The sequence below is a fragment of the Carassius gibelio genome, chromosome B15, assembly GCF_023724105.1.
Source record: "Carassius gibelio isolate Cgi1373 ecotype wild population from Czech Republic chromosome B15, carGib1.2-hapl.c, whole genome shotgun sequence".
Taxonomy (NCBI): Eukaryota; Metazoa; Chordata; class Actinopteri; order Cypriniformes; family Cyprinidae; genus Carassius; species Carassius gibelio.
Window position 1 is genome coordinate 15,497,943 of NC_068410.1, and position 21,125 is coordinate 15,519,067.

Sequence of the window (21,125 nt, forward strand, 5' to 3'; positions counted from 1 at the left end):
AGCCTGACACAATTACACTCTGTCACTCAATTATTGAAAAGGACTTTGTCAACAATGCAATGCCTTGTTGTTCCTTTAAATGATAGGAGACGTGCTTGGTTATGCCGAGGTGTCAAATTATGAATTTGCATGGGGTTGCAGGGCAGTTTTGGTGCGTAAAATCAGAATGTTCTGCAAAAAACAATGCAGGCTTTGGGCGGATTATGACATTTTCTGCCGAAACATGAAAGAGAAGTCAGTACTGCTTACGTCTAACGTCTCTGAAGTAGATGGTCTGTCGGTTGGGGTTGAGCAGTTGGATGACGGAGTCGTCGTTGTCTTTTACCTGGCAGCTGATGATGGCTGTCTCGCCCTCGACCACCGAGACATTATTCGTCACCAGGTTCTGACCCTGTGCTGTAACCAAGAGAAAACACAACACTTACAGTACAATACAGAACAACAGAAGCGTGAATCCCATTCGTTTTCATCATGTGGAATAACATGAAAACCTTTTGAGAAAGAAGTTTTGAAATGGTTGATTGATGACGAAAGTCAGTGTGATTTAGACTTTTTAGATTTTTTTTTTTAACCAACCACATTCCTAATGAAGGACTGCACTACCCATAATCAGAAAATACACTGTTTCTATGGAAACAATAATAGTGACAGATATGACCAGCAAAAACTTGCAAAATAAATAATTAGTCCCTGTACACACAAAACACATGATTTGACATTAAATGTGATATTCATATATTGAATTTATATTTTATCATTACATTTAAAAGGTTCTTTTAAATTACATAATTTGAAATCGGTTTTAAAAAGTTTAAGTATACAGTCTTTAAAAGCCTTAAATTTTAATATACTTATTAGCTTAAAATTCATGTTTGCCATGCTGTGATTGACCTCAAAGGCCACTGCTTTGTTTTGTTGCTTTTTTATTGGAGAACTTTCTAAATCCTTATGGAGAAACTTAATAAAAATATTAACTTCCAGAGCCATGTTCTTTAAAAAAACTGAGCATCACTGCCATACCTGAATAAGGTTATTATATTACATTTGGCATGTCTTATCACAATCTGGATTGTAATTACAATGCAACACAATTTTTCTCATTTGGCTGTTGTCTTGCTATTCAATGAGAGAGGCAATCATGCCACTCTTTCATTAAGCACACACACACACACACACACACACACACACACACACACACACACACACACACACACACACACACACACACACACACAAATACTATTACAATTCGGATCTTGTTTCATTATGCTCTGGTATCATAAAATTGTAAAAGTTGAGGCTAAAGCTGAATAGATGACTGCCATGATAATGCGAATCCTCATGAGCAATCCTTTGAATACTGATGTTTTTGCATAACACATGCATACATTTCCAGGGCGTGAAAGGAACTAAGAGTGACGTGGAAATAAATGTAACAAGCAACAACATTTGAAGAAGCATGTAGACGTCGTGCAGGCGCGCAGTGTTAAGATGTAGCGGCTGGGTTCTCGGTTTGGACGTATTGATTTTACAGCATTGTGTGTTTGTGGTGTGTGTGTGTGGAACACCCCGGGTACAAGACTGCAGTTCTCAGCAACCGAGAGGGGAAGGCTGGTAATTGCTGCTCACGGCAGAACTTTATCAAACCTCTCCATCTAAACACAAGCTGATGGAAGCTGGCAATCAACAGCAGCTCTCAACAGCATAATACCCAGACCCGAAGCTCTGCAAACACACAGGCAAGAACAAAGTATCTGATACACTTCACTGCAAGCCAGTAACAGCTGATAATTAGAGGCTGCATCACTCCCTTATGGTTTTCATTCAAAATGGGGATCCATTATACCTTGCAGGTGAAGACAGCAGAAAAGCAAAAGTCACCTTGCTGTATATTTATATCCACAGAGAGGCATAAAAAATGACCAAAGAATGCTTTTAAACACTTTATCCTCGCATGCAGAGTAAAACACTACTTTTAGTGCTGCCATGAGACCACACGATGCAAATTTGTATGGTTGAGCAATCAGACTCCTTCAAGCGCTCATGACATTTACAGAAACCCGAAAAACATCTTAATTTCCCCACTACAACTGCGTCCAGCTCAGCCCCGCGTGTCCCAGTCAAGAACAACAAATCGGCGTGGAGAAACAACACATTTAGCTTGTCCTCCCGAGTTGTGAATGTTAGGGATGAAAAAGCATCGTCCACTCCATGAAGGAGCATTAGCAGACAGGCATGCTGGGAGTGTTTTTGAGACCACAGAGGTGCTGTGCTGCCACAATCTGAGGCCGTGGCAGACGCTAAACATCCGTGAAGCCAAGTTTCACGCTGCCACAATCACGCCAAACAAAAGAAAAGAAAAAGCACTAGCTGGAAGGTCTGACTGGAACTGAAAAGGCTCATAAGAAAGAGTTTCAGTGCATGTACGTCGAGTAAATGCTACTTCTAAATTCAGCTGCTTTTGAAATTTTATGAAGCTGTGCCACATTAGCATCAGTGTTGGGGGTAACGCATTACAAGTAACTTGAGTTACGTAATCAGACTACTTTTTTCAAGTAACTAGTAAAGTAACGCATTACTTTTTAATTTACAAGAAAATATCTTAGTTACTTTTTCAAAAAAGTAACGCCAGTTTCTTTGTTTTTCCATTTATTGACTGACAAGTCTCCAGTCCTCATACTGAGAGAAATCAGAAGTACAGAGGCGTTGTGTGCACTGTGTGAACATGATGTAGTTCTAGACTAAATGTGAATGTGTATTAATTCATCCTACTCACAAAAGAATTTAGTTAGTATTCATCAAAATGAATTAAAACAGTGAAATACAAACTTAAAAGATGAAACAAACCTGAAATAATTAAATGCTAATTTACACAAATGTATCTAATCCCATTTTATTAACTTTGCTGCTGTCCTTTGATGAACCAGTTCAACCATATTAATAAGCAAAAATGACTTTAGATAAACTAACAATTGTGTTTCATTGTTTTTTTTATTGCTGAAGAGTGTTGAATCTTCTTCTCCTGTGTGCTACTGTATAGACGTGAATTTACTTTTCCTTCAGCCTGAGGTTTATTCTTTACACTTTTTGGTGTGAAAGGGCTTTTACATTTGCTATAAATAGAACTTCTTATATTAAAAACAATCAAGCCCTGCTCATATTTAAAAAGTAACACAAAAGTAACGTAATGCATTACTTTCCATAAAAAGTAACTAAGTAACGTAATTAGTTACTTTTTGGGGGAGTAATGCAATAATGTAATGCATTACTTTTAAAAGTAACTTTCCCCAACACTGATTAGCATAAGGTCATAAGTCATGTTACACATGGCAAATGCATCATTTAAAGGCTTTACAGATTGATGCTGGAATGTCTAAAAGTGAGCTCCCAAAAAGTCTTTGGACAATCAATGATATAGTTAATTTAAGAAGTAACACTCTGTCATCATTTACTCACCATCATGTAGTTCTAAACCTGCATTACTTTTTTTTTTGTATCTTCTTTTGTTTTTACAGTTACATTCAACCTACTAGTCTCAAGGTGGTATTTAGTGAATGTATGTTTTTATTTATTTTTTTTATGCTCACCAAGTCTGCACTGATTTAATCAAACATATAGTAAAAACTGTAATATTGTAAAATATTATTATAATTTAAATATCTAAGGGTTTTATAAGGGTTTTCTATACTGATATATTTTAAAATCTAATCTATTCCTTTAATATAACTTATTATCAATGTTAAAAAAGGAGGTTTAACATTGTTGTGGTTAAAATCAAACCAAGAACATTTATTTGAAATAGAAATCATTTGTAACATTATTAATGTATTTAACTTTTTTAATAATTTAAATACTTGCTGAATAAAATATATTTAATTAAAAACAATTTTATATTAAATCTTACCCAAAATTAGTGTGTCATGTTTTTTTTATTTTTTTTTTTTTAAACGTTATTCAGAAAAGACTGTTTAGAATTAGTCTCAGCCTCAGATGTCACACCCACAGACCATTGGATAAACGTCTGATGCATACGAGACACGAAGCTGGAAACCCTTCAGGAGTGTCGAAGTCTTCATCGGATTGGTTGAATTCTACAGGATTTTCGCAAGACGTGTGTGTCAATTTTTTTACGTTCCACCTGGAAACAAAGATACCATAGTGCCAAACCTCCTCACGAAAGAAGAAAGCAATCGTGTTTACAACTGTGACGACGAGCGCTTATCAGAATCAACTAAACGTTAGATTTCCAAAAGTATTTGAAATATTGAATGTTTGCAGCATAGAATCTTTAAAATACGTCCGAGAGTTGTATCACCGGTCTGTTATTATGGCCACGTTTTAATGCCTCGAAATGTGACGATGAACGAAACGAACTGATTGGTTGTTTGACATTTCAAGTCTGAAGGTCTGGCTACATGAGACTAAAATAATATTGAATATTTCATGAGCAGTAAATTCGAATATTTTCTGAAGGATCATGTTACACTGAAAACTGCAGCAATGACTGCTGAACACAGGAATAACTGACATTTATTTTAATTTGTAAAATATTTTCATAGTATTACTGTTGTTAGTGTATTTAAATTGCACTGTATTGTATTGTTTCTGTTTGTATTGTATTATTTGATCAAATAAATGCAGCGTTTGTGAGCATAGGTGGACTGTGTGGTTGTCAAATATCCATCGATGGCAAATCTGACAAATACTGACTTCATACATTCACTAAAAATCCCCTTGAGACTAGTAGGTGTAAAAATCACAGCAAAAAGCAAAATACGTTGTGAGAAATATTCCAGCAACATTTGACATTTTCTATGTGGTGGACTGAACTTCATACATTTTTAAGTGTTCAAACTTTTTATTTTGTGCTTCAACTTTAAAAGCCAAAAAACAATGATATGCACACACACACACACACACACACACACACACACACTAATATCCAACTCACTGTCCGTGTTAAAAAGAAACTACGCTAAACTATGTTATTACAAAGAAGCTCTGATGAACCTGTAGGTGAGCATGACAGATAGACTGCAGTCACACAAGCATGTTTTATCTTTGCAATTGCAGTCTACCTCATCTACAATGTCACCTCAAGCCAGCCAAAATGTGATTGGCTAAAAGACTGATTGTGATTTAACTCATTCATTTAGCCTTCAAGGCCGTGACAGTCTGGTTCAGTTCTGCCCCATAACCCCACCAAGGTGTCCATCCCTCACATTTACAACTAGCTCTATCTCTGACCTCCCCCTCAACAGCACTTATTATATAATTATTGCTTAAAACCAAGCGCACTAAACACCATAGGAAGGCAGCTCACTAGATTTTGGCACACAGCCATATACATGAATGGAATGTAAATGTTCTTTATTATGAATAAGCTACATAGTAGGTGCCGGAGGATTACAGATTGAGTCACATGACTCGGAAATGTAATTAACTCATGTGAAGTTTCATGATAATAGCATATCTTTCATTCTCAACGCCTTTTTTAAGAACAGATCCCATGGGTAATATTTGCATTTCCTGAAGCGAGAACTTCTCAAGGTTGATGCACATGAAAAGGTACTCTGGGAATGTGTTTTATTAATTTTATGTAATATTAGTATTATTAATTATTATATGTGCATTTTAATGCGAGAGTTGACTTAATAATTCATTTAAAGAAGCAATTTTTGGAAGGTTATTAATGGCTTCTTCACTTCAAATATTCATTTTCATTTGCACTTCCAAGTCATGGCTGCTTGCCAACAGGTTGACGTGAAACTGTCTAGAAACAGACGATGGAACGCAGTTGTTAGGCAAACATAAACCTGTCCAACAGCTGTTTAGACTGCATCCTTTCCTGTCAGCCAGAGAAACTGAGTGCAGCTGGGAAAGGAAATAGCTACTTTTCTGTTGAATGCACAACTTTACCATCTCAGACGTACCAATTCACAAGCACACGGTAGGTTTGAACTATGCCCCTATTAAAGGAAGTTTTGAACCGGCTTTGTCAGAATGGCATAGGCATGAAAGAATAACTGATTCACTGACTGCAGATTGTGGAGGCGTGCAAGTGCGGTAGTGAACATCTTTGCATTGTGAAGAAGTCATCTGAAATAGATTACACGTCTGAATTTAAACTCATCTGTATAACTAGAAATTTTTCTTTTATGCCTTTTTTCTTCACAAAACGGTTACTGCCTTTACATCTGTTGTGTTTCCAGGTTCTTCTTCACTGTGTGAATGTCACAAAGCCTGCCATGAAAAAAAAAAAAAAGATTTGAAAAACAAATTATATTCTGCAAAAAAAGCCTATTTTTAAAACCATTAAGATTTCTAAAATTGACATTATTTCAAGAACATTTTTACACCAAGCCTCATTACCATAATCTGTCCTGATGTTAACTTTGACTATTCCTATTATGTTCAGTGATAATTTTCTTTATTTAACAGAGTAATTTTAACAGTCAACAGTCAGTTTTAACAGTTGAACAAAAGTGTTGTACAGTGAAAGCAGAAAAACAGCCAGCAGAATAAGTGTATCTGCAATTTATCTCTATGAAATTTCACATTACGCTAAATATGATACTGAGGATCTTTTATCTCATTATGCTAATGATAATTGAAGGACATGTCATTAAATAATGTCACAGTGCAAAAAAAAAAAAAAAACAAAAAAAAAAAAAAAACAACTTAATGGTCATAAAAGAAGCATAATTTAAGCAAATTGCATTCTTTAATTGTGGTGATAAATTGACTGTGACATTTTTTCACCAGATTTTGTAAGATTCAGGCTGCTGCCGTTGATGTGTTACACCGTGTTTAACCGCAAAACAGCAGAAGCGAAAGGACAATGCGAATCAACAGAATCAATCAAATATCACAGCCATTCGAAGCGAGAAAACACTTGTTGTTTCACACTGAGTTTGCCTTTTTGTACACGTTTGCTTAAATTTATCTTATTTTCAAGATCTTAAACAATCGATCTATTGTTGTTTTCCGTATAGCTGTAAATGTCACGCAATATGAGAAATGTCACGCAATCAAACTCAAATGAAACACTTTTAACATTGAATAAAGCACAAAAGCAGTACCTGAGATTATCATTGTAATATTTTTCATGTTGTTGTTCCTGCCGCAACTCCGCAGAAATAACAACAGTTTCTAAATTAGAAATTTTGCATGGCTGGTTAGGACGAAAGCCCATATTAACATTGAAAAGATACAATTTATCAAATGTTGCATCATGTCGTGTGTAGTTAGGATATAGTGTTTCCCTTTATCTCTCCATATTGCTTGGAACTGTTCTAAACTTTAAATATGGGTAGTATAATAATATAAGTCAATCAAAGTAAAGGACCATACATTTGTAGAAACCATACCAGTTTTGTACTGGACAGTTAAACTGTGGAAGGTTGCTTTAGATATTGGTCAGTGTTATCTAAATTATTTTTTTCATTTACTGTAATTTTAAGATTCATGCAATTAAAAAAGGCAGTGGTTATTTTCACTAAATGTAAATAGCAGTATTTTCTTAGCAATACACTATTAACACTAAGTGCAAAAAGCTATAGACTCTATTTACATTTTTAAAATAGCAAGATTTTCTGGTATTTATACTACTTATTAAAAATAGTAACAATCATCTGCACCATGAACTGTAGTACATTATAAAACAGTTATGTACTAATAACATATTGCGTGTAATTTATCATTTTAATTCAAATTATTAAATGGATGCTACCTTATTGGGACAATATAAGCTCTCCCTACACCTACCATAACCCTACCCAATATTTTATTTTAAACTTTTTGATTATTTCTTTAATTATTATAAAAAATAAATGTCTGTTCGATGTAATATGAGATTTGAAAAGGGAGGGAAAAAAATGGGTAAAAGGGGGATGCGAACTTGGGTCGATTGCTTCAAAAATTACTAGGGTACTGTACATACTTTCCAGCCACTGGAGTTGTTGTGAGACTATTGTCTTATGTAGTGTTGATTAGCCCAATTACACATTGGTGGGCGGAGTTAGTGAAAATGGCATCTGCCAACGAGGCGGGCTATTTGCACTTAGTGTAAATAGACAAAACAATTAAAAATACCAATTAAAAAACACTTGAAATAGCTAAACGAGAATTACGGAATTAAAGGGTAACAAAAATACACAGTTTGTAAAACAGTTATTAAACAAGCTAAAATATTAAATTTTAAGAGCACTTGAATAAGTAAGAAGTGCATGCATAAAGTACAATTACTCTTTAGAGTAACAGTTTCCAATATCTGTGAAGAACTTGGCCAGGAACTCATGTGGGAAGAGAGTGTAAAGGTTTAGAAAGATTAGTCTTATGTAAATCAACCACGAGCTTCATCTAGAATTATTCAATGGATATGAATCTGAAATGCACCTGGTTTGGGTATTTTAATATAGCTCAAGCAGTTTGATGAAAACTTTAAAATGTCAATAACTTAGAGATAAAAAAGCAGACAAGGTATTGCAGATTCTTAGGATCGAAAAAAAAAGAAGAAACATTTAAGGTTGAAAAACATGCAGACTGCCTCATGGCCAGCTGTAAAACCATGCAAAACTGGAAAACAACGTGCAGAAAAGAAAAGTTAGGAGTTGGAGGATGCTGAAAGGTGATCCAGATCCAGTGATAAGAAGAAGAGCAGTACCTGAGATGGTCTGAGCGGCTCCTGAGCAAGCGTAAAGAGAAACGGGACACATACAATAGTGTTAAAGCAGAAAACTTTCACTTTTCACTTCATCAGATACTTTGCATGCTTACAATTTCATTCAGGCCTGGATTTTAATCTTCTTGTAGCATATGTTAGATGACATGACACTACTGGGTGAGATCACACACTTCTTTCTTTCCCACATTAGCATTTCCTTCAAGTGCTGTGTTACACTGTCCTCTTTTGATGGCAAACTGCCATCCCTATCAAAGTCAAGGAGACTGTTGTAGAAGAAAGAGAGCTATAGAGTTTCCACTGCTGGACATCACAGACAGAGCAGAAAGACAAGAGAGATACTGGCTGAAAAGATGAGCTGATCTCATTTGTATTCGTAGGGATCTGTATGTAAAGTGTGCAGGTACATTTTTTATACAGCTGAACAGACACAGAAATGTTCAGAATCATTTGGAAACTTTCTAAAATGTAAATGTACACCTTTTGAGAACCTTTGTGAGGTTCCGCTGCCAGTTATCAAGGACAAACTTCAACTCAATCCAACAGTGCAGGTTTGTGAGGAGTAATTTTACAGCTGGTATTTAATGTGTCTCAAGTACAATGAAATAATAATGTTATGCTTTTGTAATGTATTGTCAACCCTAACCTACAGTAAATATGTGACCATGGACCACAAAACCTTAAGTTGCATGGTATATTTGTAGCAAAAGCCAAAAATACATTGTATGGGTCAACATTTTTTTGAAAAACCATTAAGATATTAAATAAATATTACGTTAAATGAATATATTTTGTAAATTTCCTACAATAAATATATAAAAACTTAAAGGGGGGGTGAAATTCTCGTTTTCACTCAATATCCTGTTAATCTTGAGTACCTATAGAGTAGTACTGCATCCTTCATAACTCCAAAAAGTCTTTAGTTGTATTATATTCATAAGAGAAAGATAGTCTGTACCGATTTTTCCCGGAAAAACACGACCGACTGGAGGCGTGGCGTGTGGGCGGAGCTAAAGAATCACGAGCGCCAGTAGGCTTTTGCGTTGAGAGCGTTTGGAAGCTGTGACATTACCATGAGGAAAAAAACATCCAAAACAAACCATGGTTAACAGTCAGATTCAGCCGTTTATTTATGAACCAGAATCAGATCCCGAGGCTGAAACTGAACGAGAGCAGCAGCAGCAACGACTCGCTCTGAGCGGGGCTCGAACCCGGGTCTCCGATGGGAGGCGGACGCACTAACAAGGAGGCAGAGATATTTTAAGCAGTTTTACTCATCGCCTGCGGGTCCAACACACGATCGTGACCCTTTTTCGTTGGGACTGCATCATCCTTAAGAAATAAACGATGTGCAAATCCATCGTCAAACTGGGCCTTGCTTGTAAAACAAGCATTTTTGAAATGCAGGGAACAAACACAAACACTTGCACAACTCTGTTGATGCTCTCTAAAAATAAACTCCATCCATTGGTCCCTTAATGCTGTTTTTTTTTTTTTTTGGTAATCTGTGCAGGGTTGTCTTGCCCTGGCAACCAAAAACACACTTCTTTTGTGACATTTCGCGACGCTCTTGCTCTGCTCAGTGATTGTCTGTGCTCCGCCTCTCAGTGCTCTGCTATACGGGAGCGTGCGCTCTTCCGGCAAACGTGCCCCTAGGACCCATATAAGGAAATTCCGCTCCATCTAACGTCACACAGAGCCATACTCGGAAAAAACTTTCCGAAACTTGTGACAAACAAGTGATCTTTTGTGATCTTTTGGAACAGAAATACTCCCTTCAAACGTACAACTTAATTTTTGAAACTTTGTCCATGTTTAGCATGGGAATCCAACTCTTTAACAGTGTAAAAAACTAGCATTTTAGCACAGTAGTAAAAATAGCATTTCACCCCCCCCCCCCCCCTTTAATTTCTGATTAGTATTATGCATTGCTAAGAACTAAAAGGATAAGGACAATTTTCTCAATGTTGTTTTTTTTTCACATACTAAAATCTTACATATAAAAAGTACCTATAACAAATAAATACTTTGTTTTAATTAAACTCAACTTCTGGGACATTCTATTGTACCTACGGTTATGTCTGACACTCCACCCGTCTTATTTTTTGACATTATAAAGAATTCAGCATGACTCACTAGAAAAGTATAAATCTGCAGCCTTTTTCACATCAATTTGAGGCAAATTTCCCAGACATTAGTGTTAGGACTAGCATTCTTATAATTAAACGTATCTCAAATACTGCAACAGATGTCCAAGATCTCCATATCCAACTAACAATTCAAGATTGTAAGCATATCAATTAATATGGAGACAGTGTATGATAAACAGCATGAGGCTAATGAGTCCTGTAAAAAGTCTCCTCGATTCATCCAGCCTCTCACAGCAGACATACACCGCTATAAATAGAGGATCCTCGTGTCAATAAGCTCCTCAGCCTGATGTGAATCAGACGGGAGTTATGGCATGTCAGTAGGGCAGTGATTAGATGTCACCGCTGTCAGTCTTCTTACAAGATATTGATGGTCAGATTTCAGCAGAAGCCCATTTGATGCCATCCAAATGTAGACAGCTGTGCAAGCAAGGCATCGTTCAGAAAGGATGGTTTTGAAAGTTGATTCCTCTCAAACAACAGCTGTGCAATATATTACAACTAAAACCGATAAATTTAAGGATTTGAGGAAAGAACTACAGTAAATCACATTACACCTTTTTGGGGATCTTAATTTACAGTACTCACCCTCTTGTTGTTCCAAACCTGACTGTCAGTGGTACTCAAAAGATTATGAAATATTTGGTTTTCAGATTTGAATTGACCCCAGACTTGAATTGACCCCACATTTTTTAAACAAAATACCACATTTGGATGGCGGTGTATAAATAAACAACAATTCAAAAGCTTAATCAGGAAGATTGTTTTTATATACTGTATATTTTAGGGCTGGGCAAGTTAATGAGTTATTATTGCATTAATTGATTAACACAGACAATTATTTAATTACACATTAACACAGTTTTTTATTATTATGAAAGTCCGTTGCTCACTGGCTCTGAATACACAAACAGTCAAATCATGGGTCTCGGGAGGGGATGCTCCCGATCAAATTATTTAGGCTTAGCATCAACATTCACAACATTCACAATTCTCAATCTTGCAGCACGTATCAAAAGATCTGCACTCCAGCGTGGTTAGCACTCACACTCACTGATCTTTATAAAACTGAAAGGCGATCTTGCCCACCTCTTCCAACCGAGCCAGGGACGATCACACTAGTCAAACGAAGCAGACTTTGGGGTTCAAACGTGCTCTGGCACGGTTAAGATTGCCTAGTGTGATCAAAGCCTAATTATTCTCCCCAATCCCACACACACGGGTCTCTACCTGCAAATCAAGCTGTTGTCCCACGCTGCACTCTGCTGCGATGGGTCCTGCGTGCAGGTTTTTAAGAGGACGGTGCCTGTTATAATGTTATGATTGAGTCTTTGGACTCTTGAACTTGTTTTTCTATAACAAACCATAAAAAAAAAAAAATATATATAAAAATGTTAATGTCCTGGCAGTGAAACACGGCTTGTTTTATATCTAATTTAATTACATTAATGTTATAAGTTGAAATTTAGGCTACAAGAAATATTTTAACTTTGCTGTAAAAAGCACCTTATTTGTTTAAAGTGTTTGCAAACCAAATGTTATTACACTTTTGTTCATATAGCAGTATAGGCCCACTTTTAAAATAAAAAAAAGTGCAAAATACATTATTTTTGAATGCATTGTTAGTTTTGTGCATAACAGTGTGATTAATTGTGATTAATCGCAGACAATAATGTGATTAATCATGATAATTAAAAAAAAAAAAATTATCGTTGCCCAGTACTAATATAAACATCATATATACATAGTATTATTTTAAAAGATGTTTCAAAATATATCATCAAAAAAATCATAAAGTGGTCAATATAATTTTTTTATTTGCTATATTTAAGTCTTCTGAAGCTATATGATACCTTTTTGTGAGGAACATACTGTATATATATTTAAGTTGTTAACCCTGTACACAAGTAATATATTAAAAAAAACATGTATTTCATACTAAGTATATTTCAAATTAACATATTTACTGGCATATCGCTCGAGAGTTACTGATATAAAGATTATAATTCAACTTTATTTAGAGTAATAATTGTGCACAATGCATATTTCTTAATCTAAAGCCTAAAATGTGTATTAACATCATTATTGACGAGGACTGTGTGATCTTTAAATAACAAATTAAAGATATTTAAAGTGTTTTTGAGGTATACTTGCAATAGTTTCACTTTGGCACAATCAAATATACTTCAGTTTACTGTATCTTTAGTATCTTCAGCACTACTGATGCGTAATAGAAGTGCATTTAAACACAAAATAAGTTCCAATTTAGCAGACTTTATACCTGTTGAGTATTCTAAAAGGACAACTTGTAGTATATTTAGCATATACATTTTAGTATATTTATTTCTAGGCATTTGCTGAAAGTCTACCTTCTGTAATCTTCCCCTTCCCTTGAATGGTTTGTAATAATTCATAAAAAAAAAGTACTGATTTCTGAATACATGAAAGAACCGGACTGAATCATTTCAACTTTAAGACTCCTCATTAATCACAACAGTACATAGCTAGCTGAAGAGAAAAATATCAGTGAGTTACAAATAACTTTAAGCTGTGGTTTCATAAGACTTGAAATATAGATAAAAAAAAAAAAAAAAAAAAAAAGAAAGAAAGCAGCACTTTCTTCAAAAAATCTCAGAAAGTAAGCTATAGATGTTTAAAACAATATTAGGTTGAGTAAATGAAGACCAGATAAAGAATTTGTCAATTTTACTATTTTGTTTAGTAGCTAAGTTCAAGCTAATGTTTTTGACTATTTATTTATAATATGTGCATTAGTAAATCACATTAGAAGCTAAAGTTGACCTCTGAATTGTGCCCTGCAGATATTCAGCCCCATTTCCCCTTTAATTTCACAGTTATATTTCTGGTTACCCCGCTGAGCAGCCATATTAGCGTATTCCAACCATGAGCACAATGCTATGTGCTTCTGTCCGTTTTTGTGGTGTGACTTTGAGCTTGTGTGTGACCTGCTGTGCTTTCATTTAATTAAAAGGGAAGGGGTGGAGATTCAAAGTCTACCTTAACAGGGATCTGATGGAAAAATCTGTCCATGCCATGTGCGCCCAAGGACACACGATGAGGTCCTACGACCACCACAAACCTCCTGGTTGGAAAACAATGACATTCTTTCTTGGACCATTTGTGAAAGTGATTCTGTGCTTTAATAGTACCTTATAAAACTTTATATGAAGCTACAAACAGACTTTAAACCCAACTCCTTCATTACAAGGTAATGATAAATTCTACATTTAAAGCATTAAAGAAATAGTTCATCAGCATTTACTGACCCGTCATTAAAATGTGCTGTTACTTTATTACTTTGTTTCCACAACTTCATTTATAGTCATCTATGATGTAATAAAGTTTTTTTTTTCTTTTTCACACAAATCTGGAGAAATTTAGCATTATATCACTTCCTCACCAGTCAATCCAATGTATGGACTCTCATTCTGACGGCACCCATTCAGTGCATTGGTGGATCCATTGGTGACAGTGTCGGGGAGTAACTAGTTACATGTAACCTGAATAACAGTGGAAAAAGTAAATGTAATCAGTTACTTTAATAAAGTAACTGAAATAGTTATACTACTTATTACATTTTAATTAGGGTAACTTGTAATCTGCAATCTATTACATTTCCAAATTAATTGCAAATATTCATTCTTGGGTGAAATGTTTGTTTAAAGTCAATTAAAACGAGGGAACAAATTGTTCCAATATGGCCATGATTTTCCTAATATAAGGGAAGGAATTAATTCAGTTAAACACCAGAAACTAATTCGTTGTGGGAACTTTTTATTTATTTATTGGTCCTTTGACGGCGCCCTGGTCTCTTTAAACCTTTGTTATAAGGAAGACTTTCAAAAAAAGAAAAATCTTCCCAACAATATACATTAAAAATCTACAAAGGTGAGTGAAAAATCGTTTTAATTATCATGTTGTCATAAAGCACTATGATCTTTCATGTTTTGTCTCACTTTCTCATTTCACAATCCTTGCTTCACCAGTGCCAAGTGTGTTTTTATTGCCCATTAAGCATAAAATATAATTAAACCGAGGGAAACAAATTAAAGCTCTATCGACTGAAAGTGTTCTGTACGGTCATGCACTCACTACACTAAAGAAACATTTGTATAGACTTTCCATGAGATCAAGCAGAAAGAGCTTCTCTCTCCAGACGGCATATGTACTGATATCAGCCTCTTAGATATGTGTGAATAGTTATCAGAGAGTGTGAAAAGAACCTATTCTTGCTCTGTTGTTGGCCATTTTCCACTGGATACAAGATAAACTGTAATATTTATTCCAACTTAAATCTTAAAGCTTAACCCACACTGTTGAAATGCTTCTTTTGCGAAAGGTCGCCTATTAGCTTATATTCTTCCCTTTTCCCCATAATGCACTAGTTCTTTAAATAATAATCTGTGGTGGATGGCTGTGTGCTCCTGTCCCTGAGTCTGTCATTTGGAGCATGGGGACAGGAGGTGGATAATGAGAACATAAGGGTGAGAGGAGCTGACAGGGACATCATCCTCCCACTACGACCGACAGAACACAGGTCACAGAACAGTCACTAAACCTGCGCTCACCCACCTGGACTTCACATTAAAAATCTCCCTGCCATGGACCAGGTCCACTCTGACTTTCTCCAAATACTGAGAAAATGCAATCGGTGGCACTGACCAGTGCCTCATCTCCAAAATCACAAAATACTTCACTTTGCATGTAATGATTCAGGAAGAAAATTCTCACTCGAAATCCACATTTTAAAATGCAACCGACCATATTTAGCATAGCAAAATTAATTAATAATAATATTAATAAGCCTATCAGTTTTTAAAAGCAGATCTTTTGTTTTTGACATCCACAGTTCTTGCAAGTGTGTTTTTACTGCTGGAGCAATGTGGTAAACACATTTCCAAAAGTCTCTTGGACTACATATCAGCGGTGCTGATAGATCGACAATGTGAGTATTATTACAGAAAATATGGGATTGTATATACAGTGAATTGCTTAGTCCAACTCCTAAACAAATTCAAACAGCCCAGCTAGTGCATCTCCCAAGCATGACTCTTAAAGTATGAATTTCTTTGTGTGTGAATCAAATACATACAGTATAGTTGTGGTTTGATTCCAAAACGCATCACACAACAGATTCAGTTATTTTTAGTGATTCAAACACATACACTACAACCATCACAAGTAACTCCCAGGCAAGTGACTCTTATGAGCTAGTTCTTTTTAGTGATTCAAACCAGCAGTAGGTGCTTATTAATGAATCAAATACACAAATTGAATCATAGTCTACAAAAGCTTAACAGTATATATTATTTGTAGCACATAAATTAGTTTACTTAGTGTTGATAGCTTTATCTAAAATTAAACAGCAGTTTAATGGTTTGAACACTAATTTGAACCCTCTGCTAATGTATAAATTGACAGGGTTCCTTGTAAATTTTACAGCATTACTTTGATGGAAAAAACACATAAAACAACCTGTGCAGAGATTCCCATACAAATTATTCTTATGAGCCATTTTTTTCAAGTTTCTTACCTCTATGCTTAACAAAATATATAATAATGAGAAATTTAATCACAATGTTCAATTGTAAGAACATTTATGTTTCCTTTTGTCTGATAAACAATTTTGATACTGTGTTGTGTTCATTTGATGACCAATCTGCGTCCTGGAGTGAAACCAGTTAAGGACCGTTGATTTCGGTTTGTCCAATTTGCAAGGGAGGCTGCATATGCTCCATTTATTATAGATACTATAATTCAATCATAAGTGTTATACTATGGGAAATCATCTATCAGTTTAAAAGGTTAAACCAATTACACTGCTATAGTGAACTATTCTACAGAAACACTTCAGAAGATCATGGTTTAAGCAAGAACGTTGAGCGTAACAGATACACAAACTGTTCTCCCCAAAGCACCTGTGCTATTCAGACACTGCCTTCCACCAATCAGATCCCTGGGTAATAGCATCCATCAGGCCCAACTCTATTTACCATGAGAGGCACAAAAAAATGCATCAATTTGTTTGCTTTTTTAATGTCTTTTGTAGCACGCAATCAGACACCTGTCAAAAACACCTGCTGCTTATTTGTTGGGATACAAAATAGAAAGGTGGCCCCTTTGTCTTGCCTACGAGTTTATAATCCACGCTGTGTTTCCACACTGCAATAAGCATTTTTCAATTTCCCCTTCTCCTTTTCTTAATAAAATCACAGCAATCAATCAGCTGTGGGTGGGGGGAATGAATGATTATGCTAACCGAGACTTCATTTGTCTAGCATCAGAGGAAATGTGCACCATGAGGAGCACTAATAATTACTTTTAGTCAACTTTTGGCAGGTCAAGGTCCCTTACTGGCTGACTTTCCATTGGAGACCTAATATTTGCAACGTATCAGATGATTTTTCACCTGGTGGTCCTGATCTCTTGTTCCTATTGATCATATTGCAATTTGGATAAATATTTAAGAAATAGCACATAAGCAAGTGTATATATATGGAAGCTTATTTTCTCACAATTCAGATGTTTTTTTTTCTTGCAAGTTTATCTCGGAATTGCAATTTAGAAACAATTCACAATATAGATTTTTTTTGGTACTTGGTACATCTAGCAATTCAGGCTTTTTTCCCTCAGAATTTTTTTCTGCCACAGAAAAATAACTAAACAAACAAAAAAGTAAAATAATTGCAACTTTTTGTTTCACAATTCAGACTTTTTTCCTTAGAACTCAGAATTTATATCTGGCAATTCTCCTTTTTGTCCCAGAAATGAGAAAAAAGTAATAAATGCGAGATATAAACTAATAAGCATTCATCATTAAATATCATAAAATTACAGATCCCTGCACATCATGACATGCAAGAAAAATGAAATAAATCATACGCATAGTTTACTAATTTGTTCCCTCGAAGCATACCAAAATGTGCACACGATTACTATTTGCGAAATCATGAGCACAATTTATTTATTCATTTTCTCAGTTTATAAATTGTGCGCACGATTTAGCAAATCGAGGGAACAAATTAGTAAATTGTGTGCACAATTTATAAATCGAGGGAATAAAAAAAGTAAATTGTGAACATAATTTAGTCTACAATTTTATTCCTGAATGCCAAGAAGAATTAGATAAAAATAATTACATATCAGATCAGAACTGCACAATGACAGTTTCATTGTGATTTTATACAATTATTATTTATTTATTTATTATAATTTTTTTTGTGTGTGTGTAGCATAAATAAGCTTCCATAATGCTTTTAAACAATATTTAATTACATTTCAGACAAACTTTGACCAGATCATTTGTAATTCATATTAGTTCAAAACATACTAAATTTCACAGTTAAAAACACAGAAAATATTAACTTGTAAATATTAAATATTCACATTATTCTAGACTATTGTTTTGTGTCCTAATGTTTGTACTCTACTTGATTCAAAGAAACAAAACTGTACATTTACTGCAGGGACTAGGAAACGCTCACAGAACATAAGCGATAAAACAAGCAAACAGAATTTTTGCAGGTCACAAAACAAAACAAGAGCGGCAGGGAAATAATTTTCCAGTATGCTGGTTTGACAGTGGATAATATCTTTTTTTTCTGGATAATATCCTTCATGTAGGCGGCTGAGCTAAGCATTTCTAACCCTGTACAGTATACAGGGTTGTCATAACCCAGTGAAGCTAATATAACATTTATCTTTAGTATTTGTCATACATTACAAAACATGAATCAGAGCATAAAAAATATCTTTAGTACCTTTCCCCCTAACAAAACATATACAGTATTTGTTTTCACACTTTCTTTCTTTTAATTTCTTTTCCTTCTACTTCTGAAAATGAAATCTCACCCCTGAGGAGATGCAAAATAAAGTGTTTGATTAGTTGTTGTTATTCACGGGCGACTAGAGATTTCTTGCTGTGTGTGGCTGCACGCAATATAACTGACCAGGATAAGACATTAAACATTAAAACATCTTTAGTCATTAAAAGGAAAGCAGATGTGCTTATTTAATTTACAACATATATTATTAAATCACTGCCTAATGATTTGTGTGGAATTCAAAAAGAAGCATAAAAGCTGTGTAGAATAATTTATATTTTTATGGATTTATTTTTTACAGTGCACATTTTAAAATCTACTGTAATATGGTACTATATGGTTGAATATATAGGCCTAAGAATTCTACCATTCCATATATACATACCCAATTAAATGCCTTTCGCTGTCATGCTCTTGAAAGAAACTGGTACAATGACAAGAAAATGATGGGGACTAGGACTGTTAATTATCATGTGTTGTGACCAGCGTGTCTCACAAAGAGTCTTTAAGGCATTTCAGATGACCTGAGAAGAATGTGGGCTGTTATGGCCTCACATCTTGACATCGCACATGAAACTTCACATTGCTATGTAGTGAGCACACAAAAGGATCCGTGAAGCAATAAACAATTTTCATATTTCCAAAACATGTTTCCTCACCGAAGGCATTTACTGAGTGAGTGGCATTTCCCTCCCACGAGCAGGCCACAACTGTTATTTTACACCTGAGCCCATGTCTCAAAGGCTTACGGTTTGGACGCATATGAATATTAAACAGCGGCACGCTGCATTGTGTGTGAATTATAATCATCCTGAATTATGACTAAATGATGTGTAGACTGCGCTGCTAGTATTCCAGTGCTCCTCCACTTGTAACGAATGGCTGGAAATGTTATGCTATATTAAAAGAATAAATGATATTCTGTCACTTAACGTTTCCAGAGTGTGAGCGAGCTCCATTCTCCATGCTTCATAGCGGACGTGATGACGCAAACAAGTTGCCTGACAAACTATGTGTCAGCTTAATGATTCACCTTGTGCTGCGGAGACCTCATGCTAAAAAAACCCTCAGGGGAAACATAATTCATATTTCAGGGACTAAAATCAATATCATGACTTTAAAATAGTTATGGCTTTAAAATTAGTTTTAAATACTAAAAATAATTGCATGAAAGACATGATTGATCATTTACTCACTCTAATGTGGTTTCAAACCCGTATGATTCATTTTCTTCTGTGTAATATAAATGAAAAATACTGAAAAAGTACTTATTTGCACTTTCGGTTAAGATTATTTAAGTATTCTATACAAGATAATACAATTTCAGTTTTTTCTATTTTGTGAAAAGATCCATTCAGTCTGTTACCATTTTCGGTAATAGTTGATGAAATTTACTAGCGATTTCTAAATGAAAGTTTTCTCATAAAAGTCTCCTTATGATGTCCATATGACTTCTGAAGAGATGTTTTAAAAGATGTATTTGTAACAGTGACAAGAGTAGTTCAATGATTCAGTCACAGTTAACAGTTTGAAACATTGAATGCTTGAAAGAAGTCTCTTTTGCTTAGCAATGCTGCATTTATTAAATCAAAAATACAGTAAAATATTAATATTATTTAAATAGATTTTTTTTTGCAATATATTTTAAAATGTCGTTTATTCCTGTGAAATTTCAGCTTCATTACTCAATTCCTCAGTGTCACATGATCATTCAGAAACAATGATCTATATACTGTATAATGACTTCACTAACATTTCTGATTATTTTTTTAAGATTCTTTGATGAATAGAAAGTTCAAGACAACATAATTTATTTAAAACATTTGTAACATGAATGTCAGTTTTGATCATTCTGAATAAAATGATACATTTCTTAAAATGTCTTAGTGTTCCTGTAGCTCAATTGGTAGAGCACTGTGTTATCAAGCACCAGGTTGGGGCTTCGATTCGCTGGGAACACATGATATGTAAAAATTGATAGCCTGAATGCACTGTTAAGTCGCTTTGGATAAAAGCGTCTGCTAAATGCATAAGTTTATTTTATTTATTTGAAAAATAAAAATAAGAAAATTACCAACCCAAACTTTTGAGTGTGTATACACATACAGAAACATGCAAAAAAAAAAAAAAAAATCTGAATTTCTCGTTTGGTGTTCTGCAGTACATTTCAAAAAGAACCGTTTCTTCAAGTCTGTTTGGCATATGTTGCACGACGTTCAAAAACCAACAATTTTAATAGTAGTTCAAATTGTGCAGATACAACACTCGTTTGTCCTTACGGAGAAAATTCAAATCAATATTAATTCATTCCAGTTTGCTATTTATGCTCCATTTTACCTGCTGCCAGTGTAAAGTATGTCTTATTGATTGACTGTGTAATTACCCAACTCGCTTGCTTAATTTGTTGTTAATTTGCCACTGATGGCAATCACATTTGACTGGCGAGAA

The 21,125-nt window shown here is 34.8% G+C and overlaps 1 protein-coding gene across 3 annotated transcripts in view; it reads right to left on the reverse strand.

Annotated features, from left to right (window-relative positions):
• The window catches only part of LOC127972626 (cell adhesion molecule 1-like), a 184,359-nt gene that overhangs the window by 61,391 nt on the left and 101,843 nt on the right, over positions 1-21,125 (reverse strand). For 2 of the 3 annotated variants that reach the window (XM_052576272.1, XM_052576274.1), the window contains exons 2-3: positions 8,666-8,686; positions 250-396 (exon numbers count right to left, since the gene is read on the reverse strand). In XM_052576272.1, the coding sequence (XP_052432232.1) occupies positions 250-396; positions 8,666-8,686 (168 nt within the window). The remainder of the gene's footprint in view (positions 1-249; positions 397-8,665; positions 8,687-21,125) is intronic. The other variant, XM_052576273.1, reaches the window with a different exon arrangement.